General features: G+C 43.8%; 1 protein-coding gene across 3 annotated transcripts in view; it reads right to left on the reverse strand.

Annotated features, from left to right (window-relative positions):
* Nucleotides 1-16513, reverse strand: part of USP24 (ubiquitin specific peptidase 24) — a 1909144-nt gene that overhangs the window by 1537286 nt on the left and 355345 nt on the right. For all 3 annotated transcript variants that reach the window (XM_086952711.1, XM_086952716.1, XM_086952707.1), the window contains exon 18: nt 13038-13169. In XM_086952711.1, the coding sequence (XP_086808837.1) occupies nt 13038-13169 (132 nt within the window). The remainder of the gene's footprint in view (nt 1-13037; nt 13170-16513) is intronic.

Consider the following 16513-nt stretch of genomic DNA (forward strand, 5'->3'; position numbering starts at 1 on the left):
TAAGCTAATATTGCCCAGCACTCAGACTAACAGGCTCAGTCACAAATCACCAGTTCAGTAAATTTGTAGATAGGGTTCACTCACCCACTTGATGAGAAGGAACCACTCCACCTCACCTGGCATGAGCTCAGGTAAATGGATGCACCGCACTAGAAGACAACAAATCAAAAGATGTATCCACATCTAAATGTATTCCTAAACTGACCGGTCTTAGCATGCTCCACACCAAGCATCACATTCCTACCAGTGCCATGGATTAGCACCTGGTCGATTAGCTATATATTATAAATGGATAGTTACAGGTCGGTAACTACGCTACAAAAAGTCACCACTGTTTCCAACACATGTCAGCGTGCGTCTGCACTTAACTTAAAAATGACGGAATACCAAACGAGCGATTTTTGATGTCCAAAAGGAGCACAACCCCTCTCACTCACACATGCTTGCCACCCGTCTTACCTCTCCGTCGGTGCACCGGTCGTCCCTCTAAGCTCTATCGTAGGGAGGAACCGACTCGGTGCACCGGCGAGGTAAATAAACTTTTCTCGCTTCCGCATGCAATGCGCAACGATGTCCGACGCCCCCTGTGCGTGTTGATGTCATGCGCCTACTCGCCGCTGGATGCACTCTTCTTGATGGGAAATGTAGTTCCCGAGCTCTGTCTGTTCCGCAATACTGGCTCCCTGGTGCCTCTTGCCCAGTGTATCATCAAAGCACAGTAGCACAGACAGAGTGTGATAAAAGACCCCACATTTCTAATGGGAGGTATATTCAGTAATTATCTGATGTTTAACGAGGGGTGATATCAATGAACGCGGTCTGGTATTAAATACACTGCGTACAAAACATATAATCACCCTTGCTGATTTATAATCATTTTATGACAATGCTGAAGCTTAACCCTATTATGGAAAAAAAATTTTATCCACAGTTTCCTTCTCCTGAATTCTTTAAGCAAGAAAAACGATATGATAAAGGCTGCTGGATAATATGGTTGAATCCATACTGAGAATCCATGCAGGCTAATCATCCCGCTAAATAGACAACTAGACATGTGTAGACCAACAGCGAAGAAGGCCAAAATCATCTTCTGCACCAAAGCATAATACAACACCATAGTGCAATCGCTTGGTATGTAAACTCTCATGTGTGCCAGAACGGGTTACCTTGTCAGCCCCAACACAGATCTAGTTCTACTGTAGTGACCAACATGCCCGTTTAACAATCACAAGAGTTGTATTTTGTCAATGAGATACGGGTCTATTAGTGCGACACCCCTTATACCTAAAGGGACATCCACGGGATTGCGTCATTCAACCCACATTCATCACTACGAAGGCGATAGACCCACTTTTGTTCACATTAAAACAGAAATTTTGCCGTATCAGTAACTGACGGAGGAATCCACGGTTGATCCAATACTGTCCACATGATGTCCGTGGGTAGATGACCCACCTGCAAGAAATGGTTAGTCAATTTGGTGGCTTGTTTGCAACACCGGATTGAACTTTTATGTTCAGAAATTCAGAATTTTATCTTTCTGGTGGTCATCCCCACGTAATTCAGTTTACAAGGACATGTTATTAAGTAGACCAAGTTTGAGCTGTTACAGTTGGTGAACCGTTTAAGTTGCCAAGGTCTGTCTGTGCCTATGTCTATGGTGAGTGTTTTTGTCGTTTGTGGACATGCCGCACAGCAACCGCAAGGATGGTGTCCGGTGACTGCAGGCATGTCCCAAAGAGTACAGACAGCTCGAGGAATCATGTTTTTGGGCCTTGTGTGGACCAGCTGGTCTCTAAGATTTTGGCCTCTCCGAAAGGCAAACAGCGGAGGAGGTATAGGGTCACTCCCTGTCCTAAGGATTTTCCAATTCCGCTTAACAATTTTTTGGACTTGGTTGGAAAGTGTACTAAATGTGTTCACACAAGTCATTCTTTCTTGTGGGTTCTTTGGAGGTGTTGGTTCCAAGAGACCTTGCCTGTTGTTGTTTGCTGCACGCTTTTTGGAGTTTTTTATGAGATGTTTAGGGTATTTCTTATCGTGCAGATTTCTTTCTAGAGCTTTAGAGTGTGTGACGAAGGCCGTTTTGGTGGAACAATTCCTCTGAATGCGGAGGAATTGCCCAAAGGGCAGATTATCCCTCAGCGCTTTCGGATGAAAGCTGTCGTAACTTAACAGGGAATTCCTCGCCATTGGCTTACGGTATAGCTCCGACTGTAACCCCCCTCCTGATGCAGAAATCAACAGATCCAGAAACGCTAGTTTGTGTCTGTCGAACTCCATGGTAAACTTCAGAAATTGGTTTCTTTCATTTAACCAAGTGTGAAATTGACGGAGTTCATCTTCCGTACCTCGCCACACGACCAAAATGTCATCTATATACCTTCTCCATACTCGCAGACACTGAAGATGGGGATTAGTGTCTGCGAGTACGTGTGTTTGTTCGAAGGTATGTACATACAGGTTAGCGAGACTGGGAGCAAAAACACTTCCCATGCTCGTCCCGCTAACCTGTAGGTAGATCGATTCTTCATATTCGAAGAAGTTCTCAGTCATGGCGATGGTCGCCAAAGTCATGATGAAACTGACTGGCGTAATGGAGTTCAAATCTCTAACTGTTAAAAGGGCTTCAATCGCTTCCAGTGTCTCAGTCTGTGGGATAGAGGTATATAGGCTCTCCACATCAAAGGAAACTAAAAAATCAAGGTCCATAATAAACTCAATTTCAGGCAAAATCGTAAGGACATCCTTTGTGTCCTTCAGGAATGTAGGAATCTCCCGCACTATAGGTTGAAGGAAGAAATCTACAAACGTAGATAAAGGTTCCAATAGTGAACTGATTCCCGATATGATGGGTCTACCGGGAGGGGGGCGTTGTGGCTTGTGTACTTTTGGGAGGATGTAGAAATAGGGCATCCTAGGGTGGACAGTACGTAGATATTGAGATTCTTTGTCAGTAATCCATCCCTCTGCAAGGCCTTCTTCGACAATGTGGCCAATGGCTACGGTCAACCTGTCAGTTGGGTCATTGTCGAGTTTACGATAGGCCCTGACGTCATTTAGCTGGCGCATGCATTCTTCATGATACATATCTGCATCCATTAGTACAGTAGCCCCACCCTTATCGGCTGGTTTGATTACCACCGATTCCAAATTAGCCAAAGTCGTAACTGCTTCTTGTTCACCTTTAGTGAGATTGACAAAGCAATTGTTAGGTTGGAGGTACAGTTGTCTTAAATCATGATCCACAGCTTCTTCGAACGCCTGAACTTTCGCAGGTAACCCTACTACACTGGGGTTAAAAGTGGATGGTCTCTTGAGGCCTGTGTTGGATGTGTCCTCGCCTACTGTTACCGTTGTTTTATTGGCAAACAGGTAATGAAGCCTTATTTTGCGGAAGAACTTGCCCATTTCTGTTTGTATGAGGAACGGGTCCCCTTTGTTGGTTTTAACAAAACCTAGTCCTTTATTAAGGACCAGTTCTTCAGTATCACTGAGAACATGTTTGCTTAGATTGATCACGAGGCTGATGTTCCTGCCTGTTCCCTCGGGATCTTCTTGCCATCTCTCAGGTCCATGGTTGATGGAGTCAAATTCCAACGCACTTGGCCTTGTTGTTGACTTCTCCGCCTGCCTCTCGGGCGCCCAGAGCCCTGTCCTAAAAAAGGCTGCTGGTTATAGTCTGGGTATTGTTGTTGTGGTCCAAAGGGGCCAGGCGGAGGAAATGATGGTACACCCCAAGGTGATGGTTGCCACCAAGGCGGGATAGGCGGTTGGGCATAATAGGGATTATTGGTATTTCCTTGGTTAGAGGAATCAGAGTCAGTAGATGCCTCGTCTGAATTTGACGTCCCATATGTTGATCCTAACAACAAAAGTCTTTGTTGTCCAGGAACAGGCGGGGGGCGTTTGTAACAATTAACCCACTGGGTGCGCAATTACCCCTGAGGTATTCGGCCATATATCCGTACACGGCAGACAACTATGTTCCGGTGGTATCTACTACCAGTAGCCGGTTAGGATCAACATATGGGACGTCAAATTCAGACGAGGCATCTACTGACTCTGATTCCTCTAACCAAGGAAATACCAAAGCGGCTTTGAGGGGTCGAGGTAACAATAATAGAAGGAACCGAAGAGGTTATAATCCCTATTATGCCCAACCGCCTATCCCGCCTTGGTGGCAACCATCACCTTGGAGTGTACCATCATTTCCTCCGCCTGGCCCCTTTGGACCACAACAACAATACCCAGACTATAACCAGCAGCCTTTTTTAGGACAGGGCTCTGGGCGCCCGAGAGGCAGGCGGAGAAGTCAACAACAAGGCCAAGTGCATTGGAATTTGACTCCATCAACCATGGACCTGAGAGATGGCAAGAAGATCCCGAGGGAACAGGCAGGAACATCAGCCTCGTGATCAATCTAAGCAAACATGTTCTCAGTGATACTGAAGAACTGGTCCTTAATAAAGGACTAGGTTTTGTTAAAACCAACAAAGGGGACCCGTTCCTCATACAAACAGAAATGGGCAAGTTCTTCCGCAAAATAAGGCTTCATTACCTGTTTGCCAATAAAACAACGGTAACAGTAGGCGAGGACACATCCAACACAGGCCTCAAGAGACCATCCACTTTTAACCCCAGTGTAGTAGGGTTACCTGCAAAAGTTCAGGCGTTCGAAGAAGCTGTGGATCATGATTTAAGACAACTGTACCTCCAACCTAACAATTGCTTTGTCAATCTCACTAAAGGTGAACAAGAAGCAGTTACGACTTTGGCTAATTTGGAATCGGTGGTAATCAAACCAGCCGATAAGGGTGGGGCTACTGTACTAATGGATGCAGATATGTATCATGAAGAATGCATGCGCCAGCTAAATGACGTCAGGGCCTATCGTAAACTCGACAATGACCCAACTGACAGGTTGACCGTAGCCATTGGCCACATTGTCGAAGAAGGCCTTGCAGAGGGATGGATTACTGACAAAGAATCTCAATATCTACGTACTGTCCACCCTAGGATGCCCTATTTCTACATCCTCCCAAAAGTACACAAGCCACAACGCCCCCCTCCCGGTAGACCCATCATATCGGGAATCAGTTCACTATTGGAACCTTTATCTACGTTTGTAGATTTCTTCCTTCAACCTATAGTGCGGGAGATTCCTACATTCCTGAAGGACACAAAGGATGTCCTTACGATTTTGCCTGAAATTGAGTTTATTATGGACCTTGATTTTTTAGTTTCCTTTGATGTGGAGAGCCTATATACCTCTATCCCACAGACTGAGACACTGGAAGCGATTGAAGCCCTTTTAACAGTTAGAGATTTGAACTCCATTACGCCAGTCAGTTTCATCATGACTTTGGCGACCATCGCCATGACTGAGAACTTCTTCGAATATGAAGAATCGATCTACCTACAGGTTAGCGGGACGAGCATGGGAAGTGTTTTTGCTCCCAGTCTCGCTAACCTGTATGTACATACCTTCGAACAAACACACGAACTCGCAGACACTAATCCCCCATCTTCAGTGTCTGCGAGTATGGAGAAGGTATATAGATGACATTTTGGTCGTGTGGCGAGGTACGGAAGATGAACTCCGTCAATTTCACACTTGGTTAAATGAAAGAAACCAATTTCTGAAGTTTACCATGGAGTTCGACAGACACAAACTAGCGTTTCTGGATCTGTTGATTTCTGCATCAGGAGGGGGGTTACAGTCGGAGCTATACCGTAAGCCAATGGCGAGGAATTCCCTGTTAAGTTACGACAGCTTTCATCCGAAAGCGCTGAGGGATAATCTGCCCTTTGGGCAATTCCTCCGCATTCAGAGGAATTGTTCCACCAAAACGGCCTTCGTCACACACTCTAAAGCTCTAGAAAGAAATCTGCACGATAAGAAATACCCTAAACATCTCATAAAAAACTCCAAAAAGCGTGCAGCAAACAACAACAGGCAAGGTCTCTTGGAACCAACACCTCCAAAGAACCCACAAGAAAGAATGACTTGTGTGAACACATTTAGTACACTTTCCAACCAAGTCCAAAAAATTGTTAAGAGGAATTGGAAAATCCTTAGGACAGGGAGTGACCCTATACCTCCTCCGCTGTTTGCCTTTCGGAGAGGCCAAAATCTTAGAGACCAGCTGGTCCACACAAGGCCCAAAAACATGATTCCTCGAGCTGTCGGTACTCTTTGGGACATGCCTGCAGTCACCGGACACCATCCTTGCGGTGGCTGTGCGGCATGTCCACAAACGACAAAAACACTCACCATAGACATAGGCACAGACAGACCTTGGCAACTTAAACGGTTCACCAACTGTAACAGCTCAAACTTGGTCTACTTAATAACATGTCCTTGTAAACTGAATTACGTGGGGATGACCACCAGAAAGATAAAATTCAGAATTTCTGAACATAAAAGTTCAATCCGGTGTTGCAAACAAGCCACCAAATTGACTAACCATTTCTTGCAGGTGGGTCATCTACCCACGGACATCATGTGGACAGTATTGGATCAACCGTGGATTCCTCCGTCAGTTACTGATACGGCGACATTTCTGTTTAAATGTGAACAAAAGTGGGTCTATCGCCTTCGTAGTGATGAATGTGGGTTGAATGACGCAATCCCGTGGATGTCCCTTTAGGTATAAGGGGTGTCGCACTAATAGACCCGTATCTCATTGACAAAATACAGCTCTTGTGATTGTTAAACGGGCATGTTGGTCACTACAGTAGAACTAGATCTGTGTTGGGGCTGACAAGGTAACCCGTTCTGGCACACATGAGAGTTTACATACCAAGCGATTGCACTATGGTGTTGTATTATGCTTTGGTGCAGAAGATGATTTTGGCCTTCTTCGCTGTTGGTCTACACATGTCTAGTTGTCTATTTAGCGGGATGATTAGCCTGTATGGATTCTCAGTATGGATTCAACCATATTATCCAGCAGCCTTTATCATATCGTTTTTCTTGCTTAAAGAATTCAGGAGAAGGAAACTGTGGATAACTTTTTTTCCATAATAGGGTTAAGCTTCAGCATTGTCATAAAATGATTATAAATCAGCAAGGGTGATTATATGTTTTGTACGCAGTGTATTTAATACCAGACCGCGTTCATTGATATCACCCCTCGTTAAACATCAGATAATTACTGAATATACCTCCCATTAGAAATGTGGGGTCTTTTATCACACTCTGTCTGTGCTACTGTGCTTTGATGATACACTGGGCAAGAGGCACCAGGGAGCCAGTATTGCGGAACAGACAGAGCTCGGGAACTACATTTCCCATCAAGAAGAGCGCATCCAGCGGCGAGTAGGCGCATGACGTCACCACGCACAGGGGGCGTCGGACATCGTTGCGCATTGCATGCGGAAGCGAGAAAAGTTTATTTACCTCGCCGGTGCACCGAGTCGGTTCCTCCCTACGATAGAGCTTAGAGGGACGACCGGTGCACCGACGGAGAGGTAAGACGGGTGGCAAGCATGTGTGAGTGAGAGGGGTTGTGCTCCTTTTGGACATCAAAAATCGCTCGTTTGGTATTCCGTCATTTTTAAGTTAAGTGCAGACGCACGCTGACATGTGTTGGAAACAGTGGTGACTTTTTGTAGCGTCGTTACCGACCTGCAACTATCCATTTATAATATATAGCTAATCGACCAGGTGCTAATCCATGGCACTGGTAGGAATGTGATGCTTGGTGTGGAGCATGCTAAGACCGGTCAGTTTAGGAATACATTTAGATGTGGATACATCTTTTGATTTGTTGTCTTCTTCTAGTGCGGTGCATCCATTTACCTGAGCTCGTGCCAGGTGAGGTGGAGTGGTTCCTTCTCATCAAGTGGGTGAGTGAACCTTATCTACAAATTTACTGAACTGGTGATTTGTGACTGAGCCTGTTAGTCTGAGTGCTGGGCAATATTAGCTTATGTCTAGCATTTAATAATGATGGCACTAAACGTGCACGTTAAAATTCACATGTATACATGACTTTGTACCCTTATATTATAATTTTCTCCCCTATCTTTAGGATGAGAAGATGTTCATACATACACTTTCAGGTGATATGGTTCTTGTTATTTATTTTTTCTAGCAGTAGCACTAATGGTCCCGAAGAAGCAGCAGGAGATCACTAGACTCCAACGTCTGCAGAAACATGTCGACCTTTCATCTTTAGTGGCTATTTGTTAAACCACTATTGCACTGTTTTTATTGATTTAGGAGTGTGAGGGTGGTTATTAAATTGTTTTTCCCGACCACTACCTAATTTTAGAGCTTCTTCTCTTTCTTTTCACAACACACATCTTTTTTCACGCACTGCTACTTAGTTCCCTTCTAGATACGCCTTTCTGTTTCACATCTGTAAATATCACTGTGGTTTTTCCTGTGCCTGGTGTAGTCATCTGCCAGCACAGGTTTTTTACCCTCTAATGTGACAGAAATTATGCACCAGAGATCCCAGATGATGAAGGGCGGTCTCGTTGGTGGACTGATGGGAACTCGCATAGTTTAATAACTATTTCCTGTGTAACTTTATTTGGGTACATTGTCTGTTTGTTTCTTGACTCTCTGTTAATTCTAGGTTGGTGTCACTTATATACAGGGGGCTTAACAGTAGGGTCTATAAACTTACCCCTGGGACCTTCTTTGTGTGTAATTGATATTATAAGCAAACATATTATTCTCGTGTGAAGCAAAATATTCTACTAGGCTAAAAGCTTTAATAACAAAATGTGTTGTGTGCAGAGGCAGCAGAAAAGGAAAATGGCGTTTAAACGTCTAATAAGCTCATGCTAACATAACAGTGTGAAGGCAAAGCCTATCTACGTGACAGCAAGGTCTTAAGCTTCTTGTGGAACTCAAGAAGTGAGCAGGAGGCCCTGATATGTTGGGAGGGAGATCATTCCAGTACTTGGCGTCTTGGTAGAAGAATGATTGACCTCCCCTTCTGCCTCTGTGGACGAGGGGAATGTGTGTGAGTGAGAGCACTGAGAAAAGTTGTCGGCTGAGTTGGTGGAAGTAAAGTGGCTGATTGAGGTAGCGAGTCCAGTGCTGTTTACTGACTTGAACGCATGTGTGAAGTTTGAACCCGCAGTGCTTTTGGTTGGGGAGCCAGAGAAACGCTCTGATGAGTAGGGCCGAAGGAGTCTAGGATGTGTCTGAAGGTGGCATTTTGGATGATTTGAAGCCTATGAAGAAGATGGGTTGGGATGCTGGCGTAGTTTGGGTGTTGCCGTGGTCAAATCTGCTTGTGATTAGGGCCTGCGTGATAACATGTTTCCTGTCCAGTGGGAGACACTTGAAGATTTTATGTTACATGTGGAGGATTTGGAAGTCTGCGGAGGTGAAGGCATTGACCTGGGATTTCATGGTGAGGTTCGTGTCCAGGATGAGGCTTAGGTTCCTAGCATGGTTCGTTGGGGGTCCGATTTCGACGGGCCACCAGGTCAAGTCCCAAGGTGATCCCTTAGTCCTCAAGATCAGCACTTCAGGTTCTATCGGTGTGGAGATTGAGGCAGTTCTTTTTCATCCAAATGGCCTTGCTGGTCGTGCAATGTTTGAAGTTTATCTTAGTGGTGACTGTGTCGTCTGAGAGGGATATAATGAGCTGGGTGTTGACATTGTGGGAGAGGATGTTGATTCCATGGGATCTGATGATGTTAGCAAGAGGAGTCATGTACATGTTGAAAAATGTGAGAATTAGTGGTGATATCTGTGGGACTCTGCAGATGAAGTACTTGGGTTCTGATGTGAATGGTGACAGCCTGACTCTGTGTCCTTCTGGAGAGGAAGAAAGCTATCCATTTGAGTGCTGGTCCTTTTATTCCCGCTGTGTGTAGTCTGGAGAGGAGTGTGTGGTGGGATACAGTGTTAAAAGCGGTGGTGAGGTCAAGGAGGATGTGGGTGATGGTCTGTCCATGGTCGAGGATAGTGGGTATGTCATCTGTGGCAGCGATGAGAGCTGTTTTGGTACTGTAGTTGTTTCAGAATCCTAATTGCAAGCAGTCCAGGAGTTTGTGGCATTCTACGCGGTCAGAAAGCTGTCAGTTGATGGTCTCCTCAATGACTTTGGTTGGGAAGGGGAGCAGCAAGATGGGTCAGCGGAGGTTTTGTTTTTTTTAGGAGGGCGGCAACTTGAGCGTGCTTGCAACCATCTAAAAAGGTGACTGTCTTGAGAGTGGTGTTTATGATGGGGGCAAGTGCAGAGATTATCGTGACTTTTCCCAGGTTGTAGATTTGTAGATATAGTGGGGACAGAGGTCTGTGGGCGACTCCGAGGTAAGTGTCTTCATTATTGCTGTAGTGTCCTCAATGGATAGAGAGCTCCATGCAGTTGGTAGTCTTTGGTTGAGAGGTTAGCAGGCTGGGAAGGTCAATGGGAGGTGGGTAGGGTTTGTAGTTGCTGTAGGTCTTGGCATTTTTTTATGGTAAAAGTCAGAGAGATGGTAGAAGAGTTCCTGGGTAGGGGTGATGGTGTAGGTTGCGGCTGTTGGGTTGGTGAATTCATTGACAATGGTGAAAAGTTCCTTGCAGTTGTTGGAGCCAGATTCCCTCCTCAAGGCTTTTTTCTAGGTCTCTTTCACTTGATAGTGATAGTGTTTTAGTATGGCCTTGTAGGTGTTTCTTGCAGAGGTTCATAAGAAGGTTCTCCATTTCCTTTTGAGTTGTTTGAAAACTCTCTTGCACTCTCTAAGATCAGCATTGTACCAGCTAGTTTGTTTGCTGGCTCTTTTGGGTTTGGTGGTCTTTTAGAGCCACCAGCGTAATGTATTTGCAGCCATTCCAAGAACTCCAGCATGGCACTTTGGGGCAAAGCGGGGATAGCCCAGCACAAAAAACCAGAGCGGGATTTTCAACATAGATTGTACTGAATACTATCAAATTCTTTTTCACTTTGATTTTAGTTATTGCTGTAGCAATCCTGCTCATTTTGTTCATGGCATGTATCCATATAACATGCACTAAGCTAAGACATACATTTTAATTGAAGAGTTAAAAAAAACGTAGTATGGATTTCTTGTGTGAGTGCATTGTTGTGGGGATAGTGCTCTAGAACCCACATATACATAATCCTGAACCCAACAAGAATGATTTTCTTTCTCAAGGCTAGAAGTTTGAAAGAGCCTTCCCCCTACAGAGGGCTAGATTATCCAAGTTTGGCCTGTATTTTCCTTAGAAAAGCTCAAAAAACATATCAAGTAGCTGCCCTGCTTAAGTCAGTCAATGGGACTCCAGGACACAGTGTCATCGTTGCTGAAAGCCCTCTTGTGGAGCGTGTCCTGAATCTCCTCACAGGGGACAGCTGGCATTATCATGGCATTGGAATATCCAGAGGATGCAGTATAACTGAAATATTTGCTGGCAGCAACTCGCAGGGGGTCAATCAATTTCAAGCTCCTGACAGCATTGCAAGCCACGAGACACACTCCACTAAATGGCTACTACTGCGCACCACCAGATCTCGGGGCTTGAGCTACGGGCACTTGCATCAAATAAAGATAGATTTGCTTTGGCTACCACTTTAGCGCACAACATCGCCGGCGCTGAGCTTTGCACCTCTCCTACTTTTGCAATGACGAGGGTACTGTGACTCCTAGCATATCTGTAACTGCAATAAATTTGGATCCCTCGTGTGGCCCACCCTTATTTGGGTGTCTGAAAGAAACTAAGAGCTGGACCCCTTAGCTCAAAGTCTTAGCAATATATAATCTTTTAACATCTACACAATGAAGATGACACTCCACTCCATTGGAAAGATACAGAAAGATCTGAGGACAATAACTTAAATAAGGTGGCAGACCTAAGGTAGTTTGGGAATGAAGGTCAGATCAGTACGAAGAATGGCTATCTTTTGTGAACTACATATGAGATAGCTCACTAAAGATACTGTTTCGTCTGGCTACTGTCTTCCCAATAAATTCATTTAAAGTCCATCTATTTATGGACTGAAGCAGTTTTTTTTTATTAATTGTGATTTTTAGTTCTGACTGCACTGTGAGTCTTTTCACAGGTAGGAAGGCTTGAGTCCATCGATAAACCCCCTAGACCAACCTTAATGACAATAAAAATGGTTTGGCACTTGAGCAGTGAAATTGCTGCAAGTTGCACTTTAAAGGAAGTACACTTTAGTTAAGATTGTGCTAGTTGTAGCACGGAAAGAAGCTGGGCATGGAACTGGAATCGCCAAAGGCTCCAACCAAAGGATCTTTCTTAATGCCTGCCTATCATATCAACTAAAGATCCTACACAAGGATTAAACCAAGATCACTGGGGGTTCAATGGACTATGATAAGCTATCAGTACAGGCCGGGAAACCTTGGAATACTGAACAAATTAGACTTTAAATGAACTAAACATAGTTGAGAGGATGAGATCAACAAACTTCAAACATGGATATTCAACTATCCTTTTTTGACTTTAACCTCCCACCTTATTATAGTCTGTATAATTTGTTTATACTCCTCTGTCAAGCACTATGAAGTGATAATGACATTGTTGTAAAAAAAAATTTCTGTAAAAGTTGTCTTTTATGATTTCATTTATCGAAATAAAGACATTAAAACCTGAACCTGAACCGAAAGGAGAAAAGTAGCAGTTCATGACATTTCTTAATAAATAAATGAGACACACTAGAGGGAAGATTACAGCCCATCTGTTGAACCATAAGCATTGAGCGTTCTAGCCTTCCCCATCAAATTAACTGCATCCTTATGAAACTGCATTTAGCACCCACTTTCAGAATGGTCACCATTACGAGATATGTACTCCAAGAACCTATGAGAGATCCTTAGCTAGTATAACTTAGTGAAATACAGTACTGAGTAGCTAGTTTTCGCAATAGCATTTTTCAAGCTCGAATACTGCTCCATTTTGGATTATATACCTGAAACATACTATTGTGAGACACTTGTGCTATTGCAGCATTCCAGATTCTTACACTTAAAATATTGCAACGTACAATTTTGAGGGAGGACTATAACACAACAGTTGATCACCTAAAAAATATAATTATTTTGCTAATTCTTACCTCTCTGTCTAATTCACAGACATCCATTCCGGTCACAAGGCACTCCCAAATTTCTTTGGCACGACTCCACCCCAAGTATAAAGTAGCTTCTTGCAGAAAAAATGCCAGAAATTTTAAATGTGCCTCCAAGTACTGCAAGAGGATGCAAAATAAGAAGCTAAACAACATTTAACATAAGACAAATGGTAAATCATTAACTTAATCCTTCACATATTCATTGGATGTCCTTAGGGGAATACAGTGTTTTAAGTTATACAATATAGTAGCTGATGTAAAGTTTGTGCAACAAATTGGTAGGCGGTTAGCAAACATCTAAATATATGTCGCTGAATTCTTTGCATTGATTTATTAAGTTTACATAGCTTTTTATGTTTTTTTCATGTTTAGTGAACACTCAGCACTTCATTATTTGATAACGCTTTAAAACATGTTGATGCCCTTGTTCATTGGGCATCACAGTGTTAGAGAAACATAACTAGTGTCAATAATGGTCAGAAACCAAACGCTTAGACATCAGCAGTAAATTAAACGAAGCTAGAGGTCATGAATGAAAGGGGCAAATCTATTCAAACATACAAAGAAAATCCCCTCCCTCCCAATTTTGCTTACCTTCTGTCATCAATTTATTATGTGTACATTCAGAGAACATTATACATCTGAGCTTACGGGCAATCTAGCAAAAATCTAACTACATGGAAATGTAAAGACTTGGGAATGTGAAAGCAGTAAAGCTGTAAAATGGTACAGCAACACAAGCAAAACGATGAGTGTATGGTCCTCACAATTGACAACCTCTAATTGTCCTTAAATATGTGCTTCATTTTAGGAAGATTAAGGTTTGGACACCAACGCCTGTCTCATTTCAAGAACGATTCAAATAAGATATGAAAGACATGTCATGGTATTAAAATGTCAGTGTGAATGGTATTTTGGGTAAAGAAAGAGAGAAGGGGGGGGGGGGGGCATGGCTTGGACAGTGAGACAATGGCAGTGTAAACCTGCCACCCCTGCAGACCTTACGACCGGATTTACAGGCATATCTCTGCACCAATCTAACTCCCGGAGCCATCACTATTAATCAGAATATCCAGAGCATGCAGTAGAACCAGACAATTTGCTGGCAGCTACACTGGGAGAGCCAATAAATTACAAGTTCCTGACAGCACTACAAGCCACAAGAGACACTCCACAAAATGGCTACTGCTGCAGTAACAGCAGATCTCGGGGCTTGAGCTACGGGCACGCTCTGCATAAGGCAGATTGGCTTTGGCTCCCCCTTTAGGACACAACCTCCCTGGCGCTGAGCTCTGCACCTCTCCAACTCTTACAATGACGTGCACGCTATGACTCCGGGCATATCTGATTCACTGCCACACCGCTAGGCCTGACTCTAAGATAGCGCCCTGATATCCGAGTCTCCTTCACAACTCATGGAGCATACAGCCTATGAAATCACAAACAAGCAATAAGTCGTTGGCTATCACAATAACAAAACCCAGCGTGAGAGCTCCACCTACAGCTCAATTTAATGATTACAACCCAAGGACCCCATCTTCACCGGTGCGTGCTACCTCAGAAAATCGCTACTGCGCAATAAGCTGCTGACTGCTACAGAATACAACCCAGAGTTAGTGTCCCAATGCAGTCCAAATTAATGTCTGCAAAGCAAGACCACCTGGTTAAAATTAAAGTGTGTTTCATATTGCAACTTGCCTGACCTCAAAATGGCGTCTTTAGACACCAAATCTGCCGGTCTGAATTCACAGTGCCTTTAAAAGGGCGTGTTTCATCCAGCCACAAATGGATAGCAGCCACCCTGCAGGCTGTTTAACACATTGGGACCAGAAACTAGATCCTCATTTCAAATGATACTTTAATACATAGGTTGCCTGATCCTAAGATGGTACTGAATAAAACACCAAGGCAGCACTGATCTACAAGCGGGTGCTGTCCTCATCCACTAGGGTTCTCTGGTGGTCCCCTCATGCCCAAATCAAATCTACAAGTCACAAACAGAACTCACCATGACTCATGATCTGTGTTGAAATATATAGGCACTAGTTAGTGCTCTATCCAGAGAATCACATTTCCATGTTCTGAAGGACCTGCCTTTTACCCGCAGAGACATGCAATGCTCTGATCTAGGAGCTATACTGTAATGGTTGTGCCCTAGGATCTGACCCAGAAGCATCTCTGCTTACATTATAAGAACAGGGAGGTGAGGAAACTAATACATCTCATGACAGGTGTGTTACTCTTAAAACACTGTCAAGATAAAAAAAACATTCTCCTGTGTTTGGTGACTCTACACCAGTTGAAAGCTTCAACATCTCTCTCACCAGCACCAAACGCCCCAAAACATGGCGGGTAAAGACTCCAAAACACATACTAAGCACTCCAAGGTGGACCACCCAGTCCCAGTTTCACCAATGAAGGGAAATAGGACATCAAAGCAACCACCAAAATTAGCCTGAAGCAGCTAGTGGCGGTTCATGATCTAGCCAAGTATACTAAAACCAACACAGATACAATGCAATTGGAACTAAGCTCCATAAGGGCGAATATCCGCAACATACCACATAAAGAAGAGTAGCAACACATCCAGCGTCGTGGAGGACCCATCCACCAAAAACGAAAAAGAATTAAAATCGCTCAGATCATCCACAAAATCTTATACAAAGAATGGCGGATTTAGAAGACAAACCGAAGTGACAATCTGCACATTTTTGGGGTCCAAGAGGGTTCAGAGGAGTCAGAGCCCTCTTGTATTGTGTTCCTAGTGAAATGGCTTCCTCAGATCACTGCAATTACCTTCGCCACTGACTTCGAACTTGAACACGCACACTGTGTTCCTTCTTCATATCACAGAACAAACCATCAACCTGATAGTAAACCGCTCCCTTTCCAACACATGGAGCTGATAATTACATGCGTAAAAAATAACCACATTACCTGGAATGGACAAATTATACATCTCCCAAGATTACTTTAAGCACTGTTAGAAACAAGATAGGGGTTCCCAGCCCTGTGCCCTTAATTAAAAAAAGAGTGAATATCCAAATCCCCTTCGCTGGCCCTGCAAGACATAGGGTAAAACTCGAAGGCAGACATCACCTCTTCACAGAAGCACAATACCTCTCTAACTTCTTGGCTATATGGGAGGACCACTCCATGGAAACCCAGTCCCTGGGATCCAATAAAAGTAAAATATGACTTTTACCACATGGAGGACAGTACTCCCTAATGTCTCTGAATCTCTGTAACATTTCTCCTAGCAGATACGCTCTTAATTCCTTTACCACTGTTTTTCACTTGTATATGATATCAGCTGTTAACGCTGGTTTGTTTATAAAAGTATTTTCCTAGTGCCTACAACGGTAGATCTACACGCTGTAACCCCAATAACACTGCTCACTCAGTAACGCAATAACAGTCTCTAGAGTACTTCCTCACACACTCACAGCTTACGTTCTTAC

The sequence above is a fragment of the Lissotriton vulgaris genome, chromosome 1_1, assembly GCF_964263255.1.
Source record: "Lissotriton vulgaris chromosome 1_1, aLisVul1.2, whole genome shotgun sequence".
Taxonomy (NCBI): domain Eukaryota; kingdom Metazoa; phylum Chordata; class Amphibia; order Caudata; family Salamandridae; genus Lissotriton; species Lissotriton vulgaris.